The 24,827-nt window shown below is 51.6% G+C and overlaps 1 protein-coding gene across 6 annotated transcripts in view; it reads left to right on the forward strand.

The window, feature by feature from the left end:
• LOC128134909 (ankyrin repeat and fibronectin type-III domain-containing protein 1-like) overlaps positions 1–24,827 on the forward strand; it is a 257,182-nt gene that overhangs the window by 74,473 nt on the left and 157,882 nt on the right. For all 6 annotated transcript variants that reach the window (XM_052773181.1, XM_052773179.1, XM_052773180.1 and 3 more), the window contains 2 exons: positions 266–459; positions 7,263–7,480. In XM_052773181.1, the coding sequence (XP_052629141.1) occupies positions 387–459; positions 7,263–7,480 (291 nt within the window). In that variant the 5' untranslated portion in view covers positions 266–386. The remainder of the gene's footprint in view (positions 1–265; positions 460–7,262; positions 7,481–24,827) is intronic.

The following is a 24,827-nucleotide window of genomic DNA, read 5'->3' on the forward strand; positions in this document are numbered from 1 at the left end:
GGGGTGGGCATTAGAGTGCTTCATGTGCTGTTTATGTTGATTGTGTCTTGCAGCTCAAAATGCAAATCCTAATTAAGATACACTGGTGAAGGGAGAAAGCTTTACTGAAATAGCAGCAGCTTTGCAAACGAAGGGTGCAGTCTGGCATTGGGAAGGACTGTATGCTCTCAGTCCAGTGGCAGCATGGTGTGTTACAGAAGGGTCCTGGCTTGAAGAGCCATCCCACCTACTGAAAGGGGTATGCCCTGTGTTTTCTCCCCTCAAGGTCTCTGGACAGGAAGCTGCAGCGACCGCTCCTGGGGAAGTCTCGAACATTGCCCAGCATCCCGCAGTCCCCGGTCCTGAGCAGGCTTCCCCTTCTCGACTCCACAGCGTACAGGGAGGAGATGCCGGAGCAGAAGCCCTACAAGAAGCACTCTGCCTCTGACTGCCAGAAAGGCTGTACGGTCCCTTCTACTGGTGAGTGCTGCAGTGCTGGGGTGAGCTTCCACCCCTTTCTGCCAGGAGGCCTACAAAATCCTAGCAAATGTTTCCTCCTTCTCCAGGGGCACAAATAACAATATAAATCCAATTCCAGTCTGTACGGGGTTTATCCTGCTCCAAAACCAGCCCTTCTTGATGAGGTTTGGGTTTTTTTTTTTCCCTCTCAGCCTTTCTTTGAGCCTGTTACTTAAACCTCCCCATCTTTCATATTACACTGATGAAAAAGCAGAGTCAGCTCATGAAAGCCACCCAGTGTGGGGAGGTGATGCTCAGAGCCTTCTGCCTCTGTGTGAGCTGGATCTCCTGGCCACATGTGCTGGGGCAAGCTGCTGCCTCAGTGGCTCTCTGGCCTCTGCAACAGGCCAAAGTGTCTCTTTTCTGTGGCATGAGATGGCTTCAGGGTACTCGTTGCTGGTCTCCATCAGGAGCAGTGGCAGAAAGCAGCACTGCTGTACTCTTCCCACAGTCCTGGCCTGGAGTGGGGATTTGCTGTAGCAAATGCTCCCCAGTCTGGTAGTGTGTGTTGGCCTTCAGGTTAGCTGAGGGTTCTTATCATGTTCTTCTACTTGTGTGCTGATTCTGATGAAATACTGATATGGTTGGGCCAGCTGCTCTGAACAAGTTTATTGGCAAAACCGTTGATGACCAAAGCATTTCAGTGCTTTTGGTGCCAGTGGATTCACGCTGGGGCCATAAAAATGACAGGGAAAGGGATTATGAGCACGGAAACAAAGATAAGGCCTGCAAGCCACGGCTGACAATCCACCACTAATAAAATCCTTATAAAACGGCTCCCTTCAAACAGCACTCTTGGATTTTTTTATTTTTATTTTTTTTTTAAATCTAACCTGCTCACAGTCAGATCACTGTGAGCTACCCAGCAGAACAGCTGTCCAAACCCTGGATTAATTTTAAGGCCCTGCAGGCTGCGTTTCTTTTCCTGATGCTACTAATTCTACTAAAAGTTGTGCACAGAAAGGATACTGGGATGTCACTGAGCCCGTCCTGCTGTGTTTGTTGCAGTGGTGCTCCTGGGTGTGCTGCAGTAGTCAAGTAACTGTTTTCTGCTGTGTGTGGGACCCATGTTTTTCCTTTCAGCCCATCAAATTTTAAGAGTGGGTCTTGGTATGGGAGGAAGACCTGTGGGAAAGCTTGTGTAGCTGACTCCTGGGGACATGAGGGATTGGGACACTTGTGAGTAGGTAGGTACTTGCAGGCAACTCCATTGCTTGGAATCGAAGATAGCTTGTGAGGTTCTGTGAGCCCTCAGGATTTCCTGCATCGTGGTTTGCAAGGACAGACCTGAATAAATGATGGAGGTCTGCCTCCAGGTAGAGGGTAGAACAAAGTGCTTTCAGGACTCATGCCTGAGAGAGCATACACCATGAAGGACACGGCATCCAGAGCACCCTTCTGCACCCACAGGTGCCTAGTTGGTGTGTGCTGGTGCTTCCAGGGAGCCGTGCTGGAGGTGGAGAGAGGGAGTGGGAGGCTGGTGTAAGACAGTGGGATGAAGTCCAAGTGTGAGTCAGACCCACTGCAAACCTCATCACCTTCTGCTGCAAACGCCTCCTCTCCTGTGAGTGCAGACATGCTTGTACACCGTGGAACAGCCACCCTAGAGCAAACCCTGTGCACAGCCTGTGCTGCACAGCAGGTGTAAGGAGGAGCCCGGATTGCTTGTAACAAGTGTTTAGGATGTTGCTTTATCATGGCTAGAAGGTGCCTAGGATGCCAAGAAAAGGAGGAGTGTGAAAACCCTTGTAGGTTGGAAGGCTCCCTCCACAGCCAGAGCCTTGGATGAATGAACGAGGAGTTGTTTTCTGTCCAGATCCTCCCAGGTTCTTTTCCTGGCTCCTTGATACTCAGGAACTGCTAATTAGCTTCTCATTAAGGCTATTGGCATGCTATCATGGAGGGAAAAAGAAAAGGGGTTGGACTGTTAGCGGGGTGTGACATCTGGACTGCAGGACAAGAATGGAGCAGCATGTGGTGCAGGAGGTTAATGAGCCCCAGTATGCTGATGAGGAAAGCAGGATTGCCACAAGTATTTATGAATGAGAGCTGGGCTGTAGGGTGTCAGGAGGGAGACAAGATCCTTTCCTTAAAGAACTTGTGAATTTGCTTTGAGCAGGTGCCACTGCTCCCTGTTTGGTGGGGGGGATGGGACACGCGGCAAGCTGCAGTGGGGGACACATGGCCAAAACCACCTCAGGAAGAGGCTTACCCACAGGGACATGAGGCTTTGGCAGGAGCAGGGCTGTTCATGGGAGAGGTGGTAAGCTCATCTTCAGGGAGCGTTCAGTGCTCTGTGGGGAAGAAACCACACTCTGGCTCGCTGCTGTCCTGGGGGCTGCGAGCAGAGAAGCTGCCAAGCAAGGTGGGAGAAGCTGTCGTCTCCGGCATGGATGAGGTGCAACATCCTCATCTGACTGTCGGGATGTGTTCCCCAGCCTTTTGCTTTGTGTCTCACGGTTCCAGTGTGGCAGCACTGGAGGAGGGGAGTGTCCTGTCACTCTGTGGGAGGTCACAGGAGATTATCCTGCTGTAGCACCACAGCTCCTGTGCAGGTCCTTGTGTGGGCACCAAGGCGCCTGGCGGGGAACTGGGGCCCTGAGGATGGACAGAAGAGCTGAGCCTGTGGCTGATGAGCCCGCCAAACCCTCTCCTCCTCACAAAACCAATCTTCCCTCTCATTTAGTGAGCCAGGTAGCTGCCTGGGCTGGTGAACGGGTCTGGGTTTCCTGTTGGTCTGGTTTTGTTGTTCCCCTTCAGGTAACCCACAACAAGTGGTGGTGTGGTCAGCTGGGGCAGACTCCGAGCTCTCTGTCTTTGTCCTTCAACCCCTTGCCTGGAGCAGCACTCCTGGATTAACCCCAAACTCCTGACGGCCGCGAGCCCAGGATGTAGCGAGGGGGACACGAGCAAATGGGGCTTGGTTGAACAGGGGCAGCGGCAGCACCTGCCTTGTGCAAACCATTATCCATTTGGTGTCACGTTTTGCAGTGTGCCAAGAGATTTCACTTGTGCTGGCAGCACGGAGAAATGACCTGCCTTTTGCTTGTCCATCTTTGTTCTGTGCCCCTGTGAAGTTTTAGGGGTGGGACTGAGAAACACTTTCTGTTGCGCTGTCTTCTCTTCCTTCTGCAGCAGGCAGGGGCTGCTTCTCAGCCTTTGGTTGCCTGCAGCTCTTACCTGCCAGCCTGCACAGGGAGGTCGCTGTGTGTGTTTTGCATGCCTGAACCCTTGCAGTTCCCTCAGCCTTGCACCTGGAAGGAGTAGACCATGCTGGAACTCTTCACTGCCTCCTCTCTCCCTTGTCTGTCACACAACATGCTGAGCTCTTCAGAAACTGGCTCCATGCCCCGCTGTGGAGCTGGGAAGAAGCTAACTGGTAGCATGGTTGGTGTAAGCTTATTGGGAATTATGCCCCCATGGGAGAAAAAGAAAGAAGCCGAAAGGAAGCGGCTGGATTTGTGCTTAGACCGGGACTCTGGAATTAATTTTCCTAATACTCACAGGGATGTTTTGGATGGCCTTCCACAATGTCTGCATGAGTGTCAATCTTCTGTCTCTGTTGAACTTAGCATGAGTGTATGGCCCCCTCCTGAAACAGCTTTGCTTGCAGAGGTGCCCATCCTGTCTTTCAGCTAGGTAGTGGTGCTGGTTCCTGCGCTCTTCTCCCTGGTGGTGTGTTGTTTAACAAGAGGAAGACCCTGGGCTCTGAGGCTTCAGCCTGATACCTGGGCAATGTGCCACCCCCTGTGCAAGAGGAACAGAAGGGGTTTTTTTTTACACCAGCCCATGCATTGGTGCTGAGGAAAACCTTTAGTATTGCTCGCAGCGGCTGACGGATCAGCCTGTCTGTGCTGAGAGAGGAAGTACTGGAGAGGCAGGGGGTCTCTGTCCTTGCTGCCCCCCTCCGTCCTTTGGTACATGTCCTCCCCAACACTTCAAATTGAGAAAGAAGATTTTCCAGCAATTGTTATTGTCAAGCCCAAGAAGATGGTTAATATTTTAGAGGTGCTGATGTTGCCAGGCATAGCTCTGGGTGGCAGAGAGGTGAGCAGCTTCAAGGCAGAAAAGCATAAGGATGGTTGGCTTCCAGCTTGTGGGCTTGCTCCTGTCCCTGGCATTTCTTCTCCAAGGTCTTCTTGATCTTGCCCTTCTGACTGTTCTGGGCTTGACCATTGATTTACTTGTTTGGTAGAAATCAGGAACAAGCCCTTTCAGCATGTAGAAAAGCTTTTTGGGGTAGACAAGGTCCTGGCTCCCTCTGTGGTGGCTCCCCATGCCCAGGGAGGAGGGACCATAGCCCTTCTGCCCAAGCATGGGAGAGGTTTGGAGAGGATCACCTCTTGGGCAGGCCAGGGAGCAGCTCTGCCTCTGGTCGAGCCCCAGGACTGTGCTGAAGGATACAGCTGCCTGTAGCCCCTTGGAGAAAGAAGAGACCAAGAGCAGCAAAATCCTTGGGAGAACTGGCATCAGTGAGATCAGATGTGACCCTGTTGGTCTGTGGGACTTGAAACCCAACTCATCCCTAGGAGAGGCATCCTGCACAGAGAAGTGGGTACAGCAGGCGGCTGTCCTTTCCCTTGTACCCTGACAGCTGGGCTATGTTCAGCATGCAGCCTTGGCCCTGCCTCACCCAGGGCAGCAGGGCAGTGGTGGCTGTGTCCGGGCATGCTGTGAGGGGACAGTCTCGGGGACAGAGGGTGGTGTGGGTGGTGGCTGAGCCATCGCAGATGAGCACGGGGGCACGAGGGCTGGTTCCTCCTTCCGCGTGCGATTTTCCTGCATGTTGGGTGGGTCTCCTCCCGGGCTCAGTGCCTGTGTCGTGGAGTTTCCTGATGCGTCCCCAGAGCAATGCTATCTCACAGCGGCAGTCTGGATCTGGGCTCCGATTGATGTGTTTGTGCGTTGAATAATCACAGCTTTCAAACAGCAGTTCCTGTGTTGTAGGAGTTGACATTTGGAGAGGAGCAGCAGCAGCTTATTAAATTGAAAGTAGGAAAGGAAAAAAAGATGCGATGCTAGGTAGTGCTATACCCCAGGTTGCCTCTTTGTTAGCATTTTTAAGCTCTCTGTCTTCTTCCCTCTTGTCCTCTTGGTTCTACTGGTTTTGATTTGGTGCCTTCAGATCTACTGGCAGGACTTTGCACGCAGTGAACTGTCTTTATACCTTAAAGAGCTTGGGGAAGACACACTTTTGTTGAGACACAGAAGATGGAGTGGCCGGTTGCTGCTCTGAGGCTGGTGTCCAGCCTGTCTCTCATGATATTCAATGTAAAACCCACAGCCTTGCAGGGTAAACTAGACTTCACTCACTTTGTGGCTGGTTTTTACCTTAAGGCCTGTATTTTTTTTAAACTCTGGAAGTATTTTGCTCCTCAGCCCTGGCATAGCAGGATCATGGTCATTCATGCCTGAAGATGCTGGGTTTTTTAGAAACCAGAGACAAATGATCTTGCCTTGGGAAGAGGCTGCAGGAGGTAGAGAGTTTCTGAAGACAATCATGTGAGATGCCCTTTAATGCTGCAATGGCTAATAATTGATCATTTTTACAAGACTTGAACAAGAGGGTTTTATTGTTTACTTGTTATGGCTATTGAGAAGTTATTTTGGCTGGGGTGCAGGAGGCAGGGCAAACTCCAGATGTAAAGACGAGATTGGCAGCAAAAAGCATGCAGCATCCAAGCTGCTTGGAAAAGAGCAGAGCGGTGATATTATGGAGACATTTCCTATTGCGTTTTGTTATTTTTCCCTTTTGTTGCAATGAAATATGGTCAGTCCTACCCCAGGAGCGCCAGCTTTGCGTGATGCCGACTGTCCTCTGCTGCTGCTGCTTTCTCAGCGTCAATGAGGTTTTGTATCCAGGCACTCCTGCCCTGCAGTGCTACATCAGATGGTGCTGCTGGCGATGGGCTGTGTGGAGCTCGAGGAGACCGGAGGTCTGGTTTCTGTCCTTGGTTTGGCTGTTGATTTGCTCTTGGCCATGCCATAAAGAGTTTCCTGGAGGAGGAGATGGCAGTAATTCTTTTGCAATTTGCAACATTTGTGGTGCCTCGGTTTTCCCATTCACAAAGCAAGATTTATTATCATCACCAAGTACAGAGCATGTGAATACCTGCAGGAGAGAGGTTTAATACAGGTGTGTAGCATTAATGCCAGCAGCAAGAACTGTGTGTGGTTCTGATTGTAGGATTTTTATTCCTTTAAAAAAAAGCCCAAAACATTTTCTTTAATGTGGAATGTCTTATTGGACTTGGGGTGATGAAGAATGAGTGAAATTTTTTATTTCTTTATAAATGACCCTTTTAAATGGGATAACCCTATTAGAGTTAAATAGCAGGAAGTTTTTAAGTATTAGGATTTTGGTCTGCTGATTATTCTGAGTAATAATATTTATACTGCAGTAGTGCCTGGAGGCCCTGACTCTGGCCAAGTGTTTGTTGTGCTCAACTGTGTTTCACCGATTCCTGCCAGAAAGATGTTAGGGGCTGTGGGTACATGAGGCTGGACAGGGTGGAAGCAGTGGCTGTTGCCTGGGGCAGGTGGGGGCAAGGGTACACAGGGGCTTGCGGCAGGGATGGATGGGCTCTCCGACCTCCTCTGAGGAGTGAGTTCTGCAGCACCCATACCCCATGGCGTGCTGGTGGGTGTGGGATGGGCAGAGGGGGTCTGGGCTGTCTGCTGGGTATCCCCACTGCTGGGCTGGAGGGGTAGGACATGGCCTGGGCTGTGGCTCTTATGGGGTGGCATGTCCTTCTGCTCCCCAGGGGAGGCCTGGCGGCTGGAGGACGACTGCACGGACCCTCCCAGGGACCCCCAGCTTGGCACGGCAGTGGAGGTTGCCCCGTTCAGCTACTTCCGCACCCGCTCCTTCTACATGAGGAAGAGCCTGTCAGTCGACAACCACCTGGGGTCCCTCAGCTATGCTGTCCACCCAGTGGAGACAAAGGCCGAGCGTGTCAAGACCAAGCTGCGGCGGCAGTTCGTGAGTATCGGGGTGTCTGGCCCCCCTGCATTAACACATGCAGCTTTCCAAAAACACCGACGTGTCAGAGAGCTATTTTTATGTGCAGCATTACCAAAACAAAAGAGGCTGTTCCAGCCTGGTTGAGCAGATGGTGGCAGCAGCTCGAGTTTGCCCACATCGTGGCAGAGCCTCTGCCTGCCTCGCCTGGTAGGGTTTCTGGCTCCCTGCTTCCCGCTGGGCTGTCGCTGGCTCAGAGGCGGCTGTTGCTCAGCCGGGTGATGCATGGGGCGAGTGCCTTGTCTCTGGGTGCTGCTGTCCAAAGTATGAAACAAGGTTGAAAGCAGGAAATGAGTTTTCCTGTCCTCTGCCTCGTATGCATGAGCAACTGGGTCTTTTCAAGAGCTTACCCTGGGCCAGCAGATGGGCGCAGTGAGGGGCTGGGGCGAGCAATGAGCCAGCACTGAGACCCTGGGGCAGCTCAGCCCTTTCTGGCCCTTCAGAGCATCCTGGTGGCAGGACGGCAGGGACATGTCAGGGCTGCGCCGCAGCTGTGGGAGACTCTGATCAATGTTTAATGGGCTTTGCCTCTTCTTTTTCCCAGAGACACCCGATACAGGGATTCATATGGCCTTCCTCCTGCCTCGTTACCGGCCTCAGGGTTGTAATGAGGGCTCAGGTGTCCTGGTGCTGAGAAACACTCGGTGTTGGTTGGAAATGGGTGAGAGCATTGGTACAATGGGAGCAGAGGGGGGAGTGCGTGCCCTTGCAACCCAAAGTGCTGCCGAGAGCTGCTGGCTGAGGCAGCGGTGCTCACCCAGTTGTAGGCTTTGGATAGATGCATCTTTTGAGACTCCCTGAATTTGCTAACTTTCCTCTAGCCCAGAGGAGGGCCTGATCCCCTTGCTGGGTCGCGCAGACTGGTGCTGCTTCTGGTGTCCCCTGGGCTGCATCGCTGCTGTACAGTGTGGTTTTGGGGGCTAGCCCTCTCTGCTTGTGCTCGGACGGACTGTTGAACGTAACTGCTCCTTTTCTCCCTGCAAGGACAGTTCTGGCCTCAGCAGTGTCTTGATGCTTTTCTGTGTGCAGCAGCAGCGGATGCCTGAGGGGGTGAGTCTGGGGGAGCTGGTCACAATGCCAGTGCTGCCAGGGGCACCTGTGAACCATCTTTGTGGGAGCTGCTGCCTCAGGCTCAGGAAGCAGGTGAAAGCCTCAGGGATGGAGACGAGCAGAAGTGGGATGGGGTGCCTGATGAGCAGCTGAAAGGTGTTGGAGGTGTTTAAGATGAGGCGGTCCTGCCGTGGGGTAAGGTGTGTATGTCTGCTTTATCTGTCTTTCAGCCTGTATCTGCAGACCCAAGCTGTGCCCAGGAGAGCGGGAGGTCGCTGAGATGTTGGGGACCGTTATTGTTTCAGAGATGGTCTTTCAGTATCCCTGTGGGACTCGTCACCCACAGCCTCCCTTCTGCAGCGGAGATAGGTGCAAAAGGCCTGGAAGGGCTTGGGCTTTCAGCCCAAGCAGCATCCTCATGCCTGCAGAGAGGTGGGCTCTGCCCTTCCCCATGGGGCAACCTACTGCCCCCTGCCTGTGGGGCCAGCCGCTGCCTGCTCAGCACCATGCTGGCACTTCTCTATGCTGTTTGCGGGTGGTTTGCTTGGGCCTTTGACTTCACGAGGTTTTGGGGACCTTTAGCTTTCCTTGGTGTACTCATGGAGCCGACTGTCCATCAAGGAGCAAAGCAGGATTTTTGTAGGGTGTTTGTGTTTTTTCTTGCTATGTCATTTCTGGTTTGTTTTAACAGCTAAAAAGTTCTTGCCGTAGGCTCAGCCACGGGCTGTGACCTTGTGAGACCTACTGAGAAAAGCAGACTCATCCTACCTGGAAAGGGCATCAGCAGGGCCCTTCAGCGGAGGCTTGGGGCAGCGAGTGTGCAGGAAGCTGAGCTGGCAGCTCGTTAGCTGAGGCTCAGGCTGGTATGGGACCAGTACACCCCACATATCTAGAGAGCCTGGTTTTTAGGTTCAAAGTAAAGGTCCTGCCAACCTGGGGAAGTTATTTCCAAGAACAGGTAGCTAGTGCTGGGCTCCACATCCTCCCTAGATTTGGTAATTACTTTCCATCTCTGTGCTGGAGGTGTTGCAGTTTCCCCATGGTTCACGTTGTGCCCTGGCCCACTGTGCGATGGCTGCTCTGCCCAGCCCTGGCTTTCTGAGCACGGCTGGTGGAGGAATTGGTGCCAGGTGAGAGCCGCTCTCCGCGTGCATGGCAGAACATTTACAGGAGAGAATATGATTTGCCTTTTCTGCAGTGGCTCATCTGGGACCTTTTAGGAAAGTTCATGTTTAAAGCTTGATTCATTTTTCTAGGCTGTTGCACTTACCCAGCTCGTAACATTAAATTTCTGGCTTTGCTCTTTCCGTGCTGACAGTCTGAGCTGCCTTTTCCTTGCGATGCAGCTGCTTGGCTTTCTATTTTGGGAATTGCTGAGTGAGGGGAGAGGCTCCTGGTGCAGAGCTTTTAGGGGGGCTGCCAGGACCCTAACCTGGCAGGGTGCATGGAGATGGGGCACAGCTATTGCCCGCATGCATCTGTGCTGTGCAGCTGTCTTGCATCCATTTGATTAGGCTCTTTGCCTAGTGAAGGCTTTGTGTTGGCCATGAGCATTGAAGATTTCTCCAAGGGGGAATTTACTATAGCTTGTGTGAAAACACATGAGGCTTGCCTCCCTGCACCTCTGGGGTATGGAATGCTGGAGTGCTGCCGGTGTTGCTGAGGCATCTTTCCACTTCCCTGCTGGTGCGGAGGAAGCACCTGCAAATCCTGCTTGGCCCTGTTTCCCAGGAGCGGCTGCCCTTCCTGTGTCCACTGGAGGTGAGCACACCTGCCTTCGTCCAAGAGCATGGTGGAGGATGGATTTCCCCCAGCCACGCAGCTGGTGGCATGTGTCTGTGGTCCCACTGCTGGCATGTGATGGATCTGCACATACAGATTACCTGAATTTGCATAATTTGAATTTTAAATGAATTCCAATTGTTTTGATTGTCAGAACAGTTTTCTTTCTGATCAGGCTTTCCTTTTAACTCCTCTAAGGCTTGTAATGTTGGCGACATTTCCGCCTTTGAGAAAAAGGAGCATTGACTGCTTTTGACATCTGTCTGTCACATGGATCCCCCACCTTTCCTCCATGGGTCCAGCATGTCTGTGCTCTGATGGAGGCGGTAGCCATGGCTGGGGCTGGGACTGTGCTCTGAGACCTTTTGCGTGTTGTTTTGGGTCACTCAGTGACTGACAGGGGACTGTTTCGGGTTTTTGCCCAGCTGGCTCTGTGCTACCTCCGAGACGGGCAGCAAGGAGCAGGGATGGGACCTTCTGCAGTGTCCCTTGCCTGGGAGGAGGAGGAGAGTGACAATGGCTGCGTTAACAGGCTGTGGTGAAACTTCTTGTCTTCACAGGAGCCCTGATCATTAAAGGCAGAATTAACCCTGTTAAACTCAGTATTAGCCTTACGGAGCATTAAAGGAGGTCACCCAGGACTGAGTCACTGTCTGTGATGACTGCTAGGACAGTCAGTGCAGATTACTGCAGGGCTCTGAGTGAATTTGTACTCTTTCTTTTTCCCCTTGGGATTTTGAAGTACTCTGTATCTAGGCCAGTTGCTCTGGTATTGCCCACTGACATTGTGATGTTATAAGGAAACCTATTAAGCTTATGGTGCAGATCCTGCTGCTCCCTGAAGAGGAAGAGCCAGCAGTGCCCTGGGTCCTGGTGTGCTGGCCGATGGGTCATTAGCTTGATTTGCAGCAGGTCTCTATCCTGACCCTTCTGCTCCTCCAAAATGAAATGCTGCTCTTTGTGCATCACAGAAGTGTTAGCCAGTTTGTGCAGGTGAGATGGAGGAGAGCGGTGGTTGACATTGCTATGCCACAGCAGCTGGTCCAGCTCTGCCATCCCTGGTGCTGCCCCAACTGGCCTGACACTGCTGTTTGCTTTAGTTCATGCATGTTTCAAGTAGGTGAGACAAGGTTGTGTTCTTTCCTGGCTGTGTTCTCATGCACCGATTTATTTTATTTTTTAATTATTATTATTTTTTGTATGGTATTTTTTCCAGGCCGTCATTTTGTTATGAAATGTCTGTGCCCTCCAGGAAAGACTTAGAGCCCTGTTTGTCTTGGGAGCTCTACAGATGAGTTGAGTGGAGGTAATCCTTGCCTTACAAACCCTGTAATGAAGGAGAAAAGGCTAACCGGAATGGCAGAGCCTGGGAAAAGGAGGCAGTGAGGAGACAAACTTGCTTTGTGGCAGAAACCTGATCAAATCTGGTGCTCACTGAAGTTACTAACAGTGCCTGGGCTGTAGGAGGCAAGCACTGGCTGACGTGTACCCATCGAGGTTTTCCTATTCCATGGATAACGTTCAGTCCAGAAACTCCTGTACCTAATGGACACTGCAATGATGTTGGGGAGCTGGAGCACACAGGTGAGAAGCTGCCTTGCCCCAGAGCAGCACCGGTCCATGGGATGTGAGTATCTCGGTCTGGGTTGTTGGTGTCAGGCAGAGCCAGGAGCAGAACAGTTTCTGCTTAGTGGGACCCATCCCTGCGTTATCCCAATGGTTTGGTCTTGTTCCTAAGTGTGCAGGGACTTACCGAGTCTGTTGGGTGCAGCACATTGTCTTCTGTATGCAGCCGGTGCCGGAGGCTCTGATGTGATGCTTATGGTGATAGCAAAGCCAGGCTCAGCCCTGCTGTTATCCCACTGATGCCAGTGAAATCATACCAGTGGTAACACTCTCCTGCTTGCTTTATTTTATTTGGTTATGTTCAGACACTGCTGCAAAACCGTACTCTCTCATACCTGATTTCAGAAAATGGCAAACAGCCAGTCGATACTTGTTTGTGCCCTGTAGTTCAGTGTAATACAAAAAGAAATTAGAGGCTGGAGCCATACAAGAGGCAGGTCAACTGTGTTTCATGAAGAGGTGGAGTAGAGCGATGAGAGTTGTACTGGATCTATGCACATGCTGCCCTCAGTTTTGCAAAGCACAATTGCAGTGAGTGTCTTGAGGAGGTAAATGCAAAGGTAGATGAAGTATGCACACTGTATCATCTAACTGCGCCCAACCCCACCTTGGCAAACTGATCACTTGCTGACTGTTGTTCATTGAGTATTTAAAAAAACCAAAACCGAACCTGATAAATAACATGACGCTTGAGCTAGATAGCAGCTTATTCACTGGAGAACAGGCAGCAGAGCAGTCCCTGGGAGCAGGCACCGAGTGGGAGAGGCTGCCTGTGAATCACTCCGCTTTGCAAATTAGTGCAGGAGTTGACCAACACAGTAATGCTCGAAACCGAAACATACCCAGCTCATTTCTTTGGCGAGCATGGTTTTATTTGCAATGGCAGCTTGTAGCATCCCAGCAAATGCTTTGCAGTGCCTGTAGTAAAAGCAGCGATAGCTTGGGAAGAGGAAAGTGTGCTGCTGCGGGTCTGCCCTTAGCATCTCCACACAAAGGGAAATGTCTCCTGTGGGGAAGAATTAGAGGGGGCAGCTTTGTGGGGACCACTCAAAGCCGGGATGGTAGAGAAGGGGGTTCCTGGTGGTATATGTGGACAGTGTGATACGTCCCACTTTTTCAAAGCCAAACTGGGAGCAGGTATATGTGATAAACAGTGTAAACTGAGTGAGCTGGGGCAGATGTGACCACAGCTGCTCTTTGGGATCGAGGACGTGCAGTGAATGCTTTGCACTCATGATACAGGGTGAAGTGGCTGTGAGATGCTGTGCAAGTTCAGTGCTGACAGAAATGACCTTATGTGCTGTTCGCCATAGGGAGGTGCTGCCTCTTTGCTTGGTGGGTGTGGAAGGGCTTGGTCAGGTGCAAGGGCATCTTCTGAGGATGAGTGTTGCTCAACTAAGTTTGGGTTTTGGCCAGCCATGCTGGCTCCCCTCCCTGCTGGAGCCGCCAGAGCCAGGTGTCTCTGGTACCCATCTCCTACCACAGGATTGGCATGTCTCTGAGCTGTGAGTCATGGGCAGGGCAGTGGGATCCTGGAGCAGCAGTAGCTACTTTTCTCAAAATCTGGATTAGACTGTAGGCTTGTGCTCCTCCTGTTCACCTCCACCGTGGGCTGTTTTGTGCTCAGCTGCGTGTCTGCCATTAGGATGGGAGAAAATCCTCCAGCACAGTCTAGGAATTTATTCTGCACCTTGGACATATAATGTCAAATTTTGGTTACTCTGATGCTTATGAATGCAAATGCCTTGGAGAGATTGGCTGAGACAGGTGAGATGGGCAAATAATTCTCTTTTTTTCCTGCCTCCACCACTTCTGCAGTGCGTGCTGGCTCTCTGCGCATTGAAACCTCCTGCCTGGGCTCTGTCAACCTTTCCTTGCCGTCCAGCCCATGGCACACAGACTGCTTGGGTCTCAGGGCTTGGGAGCAGGATCGTCCCCCTTTGCACAGGAACGTTTTTAGTATGCCTTCCTGATGGACAGAAGTTTATTCTCTTCATCCCCTCCCACCCCCAGCCTTCCCCAGGGCTTTCTGTGCGTGTTGGGCAGCTTCAGCCAAATCTGGACAAGGGTTGGGCATCTTGGAAGTGTTGCTACAGCGCATTGGGAAGATGGCTGTGTGGAGAAGGGACAGAGGGATGCAGCCTCACTCAGCGTTAACCCCAAACCTCCTTTCTTGGCACCACACTGTGTGTGAAAGGATGGGTCTGCGCACATCGGGATGTTTTACTGTATGCTAAACATCTCTGAGGATGCAGCGGTGGGTGTGGAAGAGCCTGCTGCACCAAAGGGCTTTTGATCCCCTGCTCATGCAAAGATGTTTTCGGGTGGTTGGGAGGGGGAGTTTTGCTTAATGTCAGCCAACGTGCCATTCTGGTTGTCTGCTTATGGGGGAATCTGGAGGTAGGTTTTGCTGAGATATATAAAGGTGTATTTTGTCTGTTTTAAATGACCAAAACGCAGGTCACTTAAAGTCTTGTTTTTCTGGAGCAATGTCTATCTGTATGAACATCAGACTAATATTCTCGACCCGTGCTTGGCTGCTACTTTGTGCTTACCTTCCTAACCTTCCCATCGTTTCTGCGGTCAGTGGGGAACTTGTCTGTGAGAATAGGAAAAAGAAAATTAAATCAAAGTATCACACAAAGCCAGATGGCCAGAAACAATGACAACGTGCTGGGACAGTGCTGGGCTGCAGTGCTTGCAGAATTGATTCCCTGGAGCTCCATGAACTTGTGTAGTTCCTGACCCTGCCCTGGCTTTGCATGGTTTCCCCTGTTTGCCTTTGGGGACTGTAAATTTGTGGCTGCATTTCCCAGCACGCTGCCACTGCTGGGTGTGTACCCATGGTGGATGGCTGGGATGGGGCTGCGGTGTTTGCCTGGTGGCAGCTCAGCTCTGCCCCGTCTTCAGTTCCACGCAAGCGTAGGTCTGTGCGTGTTTAGTTGCTCACCTGCCTCTGCAACAGGGACAGGCAGAGGTGTACAGACTTACAGAGTGCGGAAAACACTATCGACTCGACACCCAGCACGCTGGGACAATTTACAGCCCCGCAGGAGAGTGAGGGGATGCGTGAGCTCTGTGAGCCAGTGTGATGTTTTGCAGCAAGCTGCAAACAGGCAGGACACATTATTTCTTTTTCCTTTCAGAAAACAGTGGCTCAGCCATAAATTCTCCTCCTGTTGCAGAGGTTAGGTGACCAGGGCACAGCCTAGGAGCTGCCTGTGTCATGTTTCGGCTATGAAGGTGTCTTTCTGGTGCTCTCAGCTGTCTTGGTGGTGCCCGTGCTGGCCTGCCAGGACAGCTGAAGAAGCCTTTGCCTGCAGTCAGGGTGTGTCTGTGGCCGAAGCCTGCATGTTAGCGTGGTGGAAACATTACAGGCTCCAGCAACAATGCTGGCAATAGTAGATAAGATCCTGGGTGAGAGCAGCAGGTAGCCATGCAGCCCTCCATCAGCAGAGGTTTAATGGTTTTGCAAAGGGGCAGCTGAAGACACCTTAATTGCTTACCTCCATTGTGCGCGGTATTTGGTCAGCACAAATGTGGGGCATGCAGGGGGTTCCTGAAAGCTTGCAAACACCAGCACATGCTCTTCCCTCTTCCCTTCTGCAAATCTTTTCTTCCTGGCACCACAGCAGCCTTCCTCTGCCCACAGCTAAAAAGCTCGGTGCATCTGCAGGGTGGGTGCATAGATGCTGACTGATGGTTGTATAAAGCATTTACAGCTTGGTGGGGTGCACCAGCCTCTACCAGGAAACCTCTTTGGGTTGTGGGGACCTGCAGGCAGAACTGGAGTGTGTGTTCCCTCCCAATTCTGGTGTTAGAGAGATTTTCCAGTTTTCTGAAGGGAAAATACTGAGTAGTTTGTCTCTTAAATCTATTAGTTGATGTTTATTTAATGCTTAATACAGGGCAAAACCACACTGTATTCATAAATCACATGTAGGAAGCCTCTCCTGTTTGTTGTAAGTGATGTGACACCCACTGATGGGCAGTCTTTCAGAGGTTTGAGAGTACAGTGCTTTAAAATAGACAGTAGCTGTGGGCCCCTGTGCTTGAATCTGGAAAGTGTTTATTGCCAAGAAACAGACTTTGGTTTTGATTTGAATACTGCCATTTTGCAGGCTGGATACTAGTGTGAACTATGTATCACTTTCCAGGGCTCTTATAAGAGAGGATGCAGGCTGGCTTTGGTCCTAAGTTGGGACCCTTTTCAAATAACTTATACAAATTACTAGGAAATAACCTCTAGATTCAAAATATAATAACCACAATTAAAATCCACCGTGATTTCCCTGCAAACCCGCAGTGTTTGCTCCCTCTGCTGGCTTTGCTTTGGGAAGGAGCAGCCTGGGTTCAGCCCTGTGCAGCCTGCACAGGGATGGGGATGCTGGCGGAGTGCAAGGCTGGCTTGGGAGGTGGTGGAGGGAGCATCCAACGAACTGACAGAGAAAAGCAGTGACATTCCAGCCACCGATGCATTAGCATTTTGCTTCTGGGCAAGGATCATCAAATGCACAGAAAGCAGCAGGGCTGAGGAGGAGGAAAGCAGAGTCCTTTGCCAACTTCCAATTTTACTCTGCTTCTCCACGCTAGACTCGCTAAAAATGTGCACTGTGTCCTTTGGTATTTGAAGTTTGTGTGAAAGAAGAAAACAACTACAGTGATTTAAAATAAGCGAGAAATTATTTCATGAGCGGGAGTATTCCTCCTCTGTGGCAGGACTGGTGCCTCACAAACTTGAATGAGTTTTCTGGTTGGTGCTGCAGCCTGGGCTGGGGTCTCAGCGATGCAGGATGGACTGGGGATGCTTTGGGCTGTAGCCAGCGATGGTCTGGCTGCGCGGAAAAGCAAATGCTTTTGGATGACTCGATTTTGCTGACCACATGATGGCTTGTGCCAGCAGGGCCCAGACCAGTTTCTGGTTGGGGTGAGGAGGTGCCTCTCCTTGGCACAGCTTACCCGCCTGCCTTGCGCTTGTTGTCCCCTCCCAACAGCTGGGTGTGATGGTGACAGTGGCCACACATCTGCTGCCCAGGTCCTTCCTGGCCTCTGCATCCAGCCAGAGAGGTCCCAGCTGCTGGGGTTGTTCCTGTTAATCCCAAAGCGCACAGTCTGGTAGTTTTTTGTCATCCTGATTTCTTTTTCTTCTCGCTTTTTGGGCTCTGTGGTTTGCCAGCAAGAATGGCTTTGTGATTGTGGGTCCCTGGATCCCAGCCTCGTTGCTGCTCAGACTAGGCATAGTAAACCACGTTTTCTGCTGACCATAGGGCCTCTGTCCACCTACAGACCTTTTTCGTGTTTCCCTTGGTAGATCTGCTCCTCTGCTCTTCCTCTCAAGCCCTCTTGCTGTTGCTTTCCCAGATATCAGACAGCAAATCTGGTTGCTGTAGTCTATCCTCTTACAACTCAGAGCTCACAGTCTGCAGGTCTTTGGGTCTTCTCAATCTGAGGAAGGCAGGTGCCCCAGATTCATGAGCAATTGGTGCAGCTCTTTGCAAATGCAATCCCCAAAATGCCTTTCATTAGCTATTGGAGAGTGCCAACGAAGAAAGTACCTTGACAGCCTGAGATTTAAATGCTTCAGAGTACTTTCCCTGCAAGCAGATTCATGCAAGGAGGTGCTTGTGCCTGAACAAGCCCTTTTGGGCATTGTTGTGGCTTCATATGGAATCAAGGATCTGGGAAGTGGATACAGCTGCAGAACTGGGAGCAGTTTAGTGTAGTGGCTCTCTGTAGGTGGCACTTTGTGTGTGCTGGATGCCATGAAGTGGATGCTGCAAAGCCTCACCATGTGCAGCCTGCCTGGGGATGCACAGGATAAATCACCAGTGTGCTGGAAAGCTTGCTTTTTTTGTTAGAAACCATGCGACTCCAAGAGATGCTCTGTGGGGTCAGGGCATGGGTGCAGTAACAGTTGTGTGCTGCAAGAGGTCTCTGCAGCACAGTGCTTCAGTGCACCGGTACCCACTGCAGAGCAGCAGCTCCTCAGGCTGCTCGGACTTGTCTTCCCCTCTCTGGAAGAAGGGCTTTGTTTTACCTATCCCTGCCCTCACTGGAGAGGTCTGAGGTCTCCTCAGCCTCCAAATCCTCGTGGTCTCCCCACTCCTTGCACTTGGAAGCCTGGGGAAATCGGCCAGACCTCCCCAGAACATTGGGGGGTCGCCGTGTTGGAACACGGTGGTCACATCTTGACTGTTCATTGTTAATGAGCGTTGTCAGGGCTCTGTGCTCTGCCTGCATCTGAACCTGGAGCTGAGGCTCGGCTCTTTGCTGCTGTCTGCTTTCCAGCGTGAGCTGTGACAGTGGGGAGACTGCTGGGACGTGACCCTGGTGCCACCTGGAGCGTGCTCATCCTGCTGCAGGCACTCAGGGTCCCAGCACCTAATATAGGGTTTGATGCCTGCTTGGCTTTGTTGGACCTTGCCTAAAGAGCAGGTGACTTTGAGGGAAATTGTTACGGACCAGAAACCTTACCTGAATAGAGCTTTTTCTCACACAGACTGCCTTACCTGCCCCTCCGGTGCCCACAGCTTCCATGGGAGCTCGGTCGTGGCAGAGCTGATCTTCAGCCCTGGCCCTTTCCTGCATGAGCAGCTTCCCTGGCAGTGTGATATGGCAGGACGGCTGTCACCCTGCTTAATGGGACACTGACACATGTCGGGGAGAGGTGATGTGTCTAACTTGTGTTGCCATGTGTCTCCTTTCCCCCTCTGTGCATGTGCGTCGGTGCCCACCCCTGCACGTGGGAACATGCTGGGGGCACCATGAGGTCTGGGCACAGACTGGAGCTGATTCAGCTCCTTGGGCAAGGGTGACAGTGGAAGGTAGAAGGTCTGGTGGGGGTACCATGTCTCCAGCCTTCCATGGAAGGACTGGGGATGGGAAGAGCTCTCTGCCATCACCAGAGTCCTTGGCAGGCTCTCTGTGGGCACTCTCAGTTGCCAAGAGGCTTGTGGTGACGTCTGAAACCTCCTAAGGAGCACAGCGAAGCAGAGGTTCAGAGAATGAGCTAGTCGGAGGCCTGAAGATTAAGCGGAGCATTTCCGGTGGGAACAAGACGATGTCTGGGGTCGGGTTGTCATCTCACTTTGATGGTAACAACAGCCTTGCTGTTGTTGGGAAGGATGGAAAAAGAAAGGATCCTGAAACCTAAGACCTGTTTTGCTATTTACTTTGGTTCTGTTTTTACTCCAAGAATAGAAACAAAGACGATGGATTTGCATCACCAGGAGCAACTTGAGGAGGGAGGAGGAAGTGGTGGGGCCTCATTAGTGGCAGGAATGTGCTGGCAAGAGGAGGGCCCCGGTGACAGGGGAGGCGGTTTGACCTGGGGGTTCCTATTAGCATTTTCTTCATCTCACTTCTTCCCCCTTGTGTTTTATTTTTTTAATGACTAGTTTGCAAGCTTCAGAAAGTTGAGCCTTATCTCTACAAGGGAGCGTTTGCAGTGGCAGAAATAGCCCAGGCTTCAATGGAGAGTAAGGAGCCTTTGGAGGCTGCCCCAGTTGCATAGCCGGATCTTGATCTCCTGGAAAGAAAAAGAGGTTTATCTCTTTCTGCACTGACTCTTTAGAGGTCTTTGCCTGTCACACATAGAAAGCTGTTTTTCCTCCCTCCTGCTGCTGCAGTCACATCTCCAAACTGAGCCTGATCACACTAGAGGACTAAGAATAGCTGCAGAGGAGTGGTGATGGGGTGGCTGTATGGCCCACAGCTGTGAGACCTTCAGCCTTGCTGATCCTTGCCCTGGAGGAAGAGGGCTAGGGGAGGGAGGACTAGGTTGAAGAGGGGTGGGATGGATGCTTTGGCTTTGAAGCTCTTGATGCCTCGTTCCATGGCAAGGGGCATGCTTGCTGCCAGCTTGCTGAATCTCTCCTTGCTGAAGTCTCCAAGCAGCCCAGGAGAAGGTGAACTGGGACCCAAGACCGACTGGCAGTGGAGTAGAAAGGCAGAATTATGCTTTTGTGGGGGTGAGAATTTCCCTCTGTTTTCTTTGGCTATTACAGAGGTGGCTTTCCAAGGTAGAGATAATAGCTTTTCTGAGATGCCCAGCTACCAACATGACAACATTCAACTTCTGGATTTTCCTGTTGCCTGACAGCAGAAATGTTCTGCCTCCTGAAAAGTTTCAGTGCTGCTGGATGCTTTGAGGAAAGCAGTATGAAAGCTGCTGTCCTGGAAAGACCATATGTGCACCCAATTTCCCTGTGGGGTGGAGGGGTCTTGACACTGTTACCTGGGCCCCTGTTATCTCCTGGGGAGGAGAGGGAGGAAAGTGATTGCTGGAGGAGACCAGGTATGGAGCTTCACGTAGGGAAGCTCCTAGGGACATTGATAGGGCCATGCTGTACCTGGGTCATTGTTCAACTCCTCCCACATTCAACTATGGCAATTAATGCATTGCATGGTGGGGAGGAGGCACACACATGGTCTGTGGTACATTGGGGCTGGAGGGGAGCACATGCCAAGTCTGGTTTTGGTTCGTGCTGCTTCCCCTCTGATGGGGATTTTTCCCTTTCAGTAGTTGGCCTCTGTGTTTTTATGGGTGGGTTTCTCTTTCAGGCTTGAAAGGCAACAGCAAATCCAGCCCATAGCTCAGTTGTTTCATCCAGGTTTTTGTTCAAACGATCATTTACTGTTCCTTGTGGCCATTTAAGGTACCTCTGGCGAGTACGTGTGGCATTGGCTCCTGAGCAATACGTTGTGCAGTGGCTGCTTGGGTGGTAGGACAGAGCATTGGCTGCTTGAAAAGTAGGGAAAATAGAGTCCTAGTGCCTGATGCTGGCTTGAGAGGGGATTTGTTTTGACTGCAGACCTTTGCTTGCCATGAAAAGGCACCAACTCCTTTGCACTGGGATCAAGCCTTGTGATGCTCCAGGAGGAACACACAAACCACAGAGCTTCCCTGGGAGACTTTCTGTTGTTGACCTTGTTTTCACCCATGGGAAGGATTCAGGGTGGGAAGCAAGAGGTGTGCTGGAGACTTCTAGCAGAGCTTCAGGTGAATCCAGCCTTTCCCCCAGACCTCTGTCTGGTCTTGTGTGGGGGATATTTGGTTCTGGTGTGCTGTTGCCAAGTGCCTCAGGGTGACAGTATTGGTTGTCTGATACGGTGTTCCCAACCTTTCTGCATCGAGCCTGTGAGGAGGCACCTTCTCAGGTAGGTGCAGGCCTTTCTGCCATCCTTCCATCTTCTTCCTGAGAGACGGCACTGGCATCAAATAGCCATTTGATGTGATTATGCGTTGCCTGGTAAATCAGCAAGCTGCTTTGTCATCTGAGAAGCCAAGTGGGGAAACCGCAAATCTTCAACTTGAGTATCGCTGATGAGTGAATTAAATAACTGGAGCATCTTTGGACATTGCTTCAAGTCTGCCTCATGCCTGTTTGATAGGACCTAACTGAGGTGTAGCTGGCTGCAGCTGAACACTGTGCTGATGGGAGCTTTGTTAGTCTGGCATGTTCTTGTGGAGTTTATACGCTGATTTAACACCTGCAGGGTGAAACAAACTGTTTTTAGTTCCTGACACGTACAGCAGATCAAAGTGTTTTTCTTTCCTACACATGGCCATAGGTATGCATAGATGATATAACTGAGCTTAACAGTCAGTTTCTGACCTCCCTGTGTAGAGATGTCTGTCCAGCCATGCATATGTGCCAGGGTCCTGCTTTTGGGTACCCTGTTATTGCTTATATGTGGTGACTGGGAATGCTGAGCTCTGGCCATCTGTGTATTTGGGCTAGGTTTTCATGGGAATCCTTCAAAACTGTAAAGTGGTGAAATAGATACACCCCAGCACATAAGCCCGGGGGGTATTGACAGACCTGTTCATTTTTGGTGGTTGCCTTCAGTTTTACAAGGGCAAGCCTGCTCTTTTCAGGCCTGCAGCACTCGAGACAGCAATGGGCATGGCTTCATCTGGTGTTGGGCTTCGTCCCATGCCCTGGGAGGCCTCCGCTTCTGCAGCATGCTCCCCTCATGGGAGCAGTCCTGGGCTCTGCTGGCAAGTTGTCCTGGTTGGGGTGGGCAGCGTTTGGCATGCGCAGAGCCCCTCTGGTGCTTTTTCTTCCCGCTGGTGTGACCGCAGTTGGGTTTGGTTTGTGCTCCTTGTTTTCTGTGTGTGCACACCATCATGGGGCTCGTGTGTCTGAGGAGGGCTAAAGCACAGCAGCCTCCCTTGTAAGAGCACTGGGGGCAAGGTGGAAGAGTAAGCGGGAGCTCCAGGTGTGCTGCAAACGCTTCGTTGGAGAAATTAATGACCATGCTCAGAAAAGGCAGATTTTTCATCTTGGGAAGGAAATAAATGAGTAAGTTACTGTCACAGAGTGGTGGGCAGACCTCAATAAAGGGGCCTGGGAATTTCCTGGGGCAGAAGGAAGCCTGGGAGAGAGGAGAGGGTGGGATCCAGCCCTGTTCATCCTGCAGGAGACCCGGCCTGTGGAGCCGTAAGCTGGGAAGTGGCTCTTTCCTCCCCAGCTGGTGCAGGGATGAGGTAACCCCCTCCCCTGCCTGTCCTCCCGGCCACCCCACCTGTAAGCCCGGGCTGGCGGCAACTGAGAGCCTGGCAGAGGGTGGAGGGGATGAGGCCCTGGTTTATTTTAAAACACAGGCATTCGAGGTCCTCGGCCGCCGCAAGTTAGCGTGGGGCCGTGGGAGGCTGTGGGGATGGTGCAGCTCAAAGACTGGTCTAAATATTTTTAATTACCCTGCATTTGGAGACCTTTTATAAACAAACCAATGACAAGCCACCTCTTTTTCTGTTGCCAAGGCTTGTGCAGAAAATATTTAGATCAGCAGCAAAGGCAAATAATCTTGGTCTAGAGACGTGAGGGGTTTTATTTTGCAGGTTCTTTTTGCGTAGGCTAGATCTTTATTTATTCTTGGTTTTGTTTAGTGGTTCCCATCATACATAAACTCGGACGCTGTTAAGGCATCGGCGTGTCTCCTTTCTCCAGGACCATCCAATGCCCCCATGAGCATTGCTCCCCCTTCCGAAAAAGTTATTGTTCCTAGAAAGCAGAGCAGTGCTGCTGGAATGTTAATTGGGGGAAGTGAATAACCACTGCTACCCTCTGCCTAACCTTCCCCAGCCCCCTCTTAATGAGCAAATTGAATTTATTTAGGCATTGGAGGTCCTGTCTCTCCCTCCCCTGGGCAGACTGAAGTGTCCATTGTGCAGCTCCGCATTGGGATTTGCTGCCATTTGTTCAAGGAATTTTTTTTTTTTTTTTTTAAAGAAAGGCGATTTTTAAGGGGGGGCAGGGGGGTACCCTTTCTCTCTTGCTGCAGGGAGAGGAGATGAGTTGTGGTGCACAGAGGCAGGCAGAGGAGTGGGTTTGTCATAATTGCCGTTCCCAGAGTGACTTGAGCTTCACGCATGGAAGGGGATGCATGTGTTTTCCCATCTCTCCTTGTCAAACCCGTGGAGGAGACAGGGAACGCGAAGTCCAGCCTGCGTCTGTAGTGGGGAATAAAATCCACCACATGTCTCAGTGGGTGCTCAGGGTGGTGCTCCCTGCCAGCTCAGTGCCTGTCCTGGGGCCTCAAGTCCCTGTCCCACCTCCTGCTCGGCCCAGCCAGCGCAGCACTGGCAGAGAGAGGAGGGCTGTGGCAGGGCTGTGTCCGATCCCATGCTGGCAGGAAGAGGTTTTGCTGGTGAGGGAAAGGCATTGAGGCCATCTGGGAAAACCTGCCAATGCTGCCACAGCTGGCATGGGGGGATTGTAGTTTTGTATCTGCATTTCTCAGTTGCCAGTACTTCATCGAGCGCTGCTCTGACACCCTGTCCCAGCCCCGAACTGTGGTTTTATGGCTGAGATTACGGTTCCCACAGATGTGCACAGCTGGCTGGGGAGCCCTGGTTGTGCGGCTGGGCTCTGGGCTGGGGTGGTGGGCAGCCGCCCTTGTCAGAGCTCAGACAGCCCTGCAGCATAAAGGCTGTGGGTTTGAAGGGCTCAGGTTTTCCTGCAGGCTTGAAGGGGTGTTTGTCCACGCAAGCATTGATATTTTTTGTTGTTGTTGTGGCTGTGGTGGTGGCTGTGGTTGTGGTTGGGTTTGGCTTTTTTTTGTTTTCCTGGTCACTGGGCTTTGAATTTACCAGTTGAACCTCTGGATGGGTTTTACCGGTGACTGTAGGGATGGGGGTGTCCCGGGATCTCCATCCCATGCTGGTAATGCCATGACTGTCCCAGGTGTCAGAGCCAGCTGGGCTTGGGCTCCTGACCCTTCACTGTGTGGTGCAAATGCTTTGCTTAGATTAAAACCCAGAATTTTAAGTACACATGAGATTGGCTGGTGGAGTATCTTCAGTGCTGTTTATTTTGACATTGAATTTGTCATACAAGGTCTTAACACTGTTAATTCCTGTCTCTCAGCAGGCTGCTATTGCTTGCCTGGCTGGTTGTTGGCCACAGGTGCAGGGCCCTCCGGGGAGGGGTGCACAGCCAAGAAGGGGGGTCCTGGCACTTCCATAAGGTGCTTCTGCCAAGAGGACCAGGGCCGATGCAGTTATAAAATCCTGGAGGCTTCAAAGTTGGTGGTAGTGGGGGGGAGAGGTTACGCCTGTCTGCTTCCTTGCTAAATCGGGAACTGGACTGTTTTTCTTACGTATGCTGATTTTTATTGTCAGCGTTCTGCATTTAGTGTTGCTTGGCCATCCCAGGATTGACCTGGTAGCCTGACCTAATGTTTGGAGGGAGCCTTGTCTGATGGTCTTGGGATGGAGGAGGAGGCGAGGCAATGGGGTGTCACTGGTGGGCTGGACTTGGGATGTGAGTGCTGCTTCCCGGAGCTGGGGTGGGGAGAGGGTGAGCACCAAGTATGTCACTCTGTTGGGTCTCGATAATCTCAA

Source organism: Harpia harpyja, chromosome 21 (genome assembly GCF_026419915.1).
Source record: "Harpia harpyja isolate bHarHar1 chromosome 21, bHarHar1 primary haplotype, whole genome shotgun sequence".
Taxonomy (NCBI): domain Eukaryota; kingdom Metazoa; phylum Chordata; class Aves; order Accipitriformes; family Accipitridae; genus Harpia; species Harpia harpyja.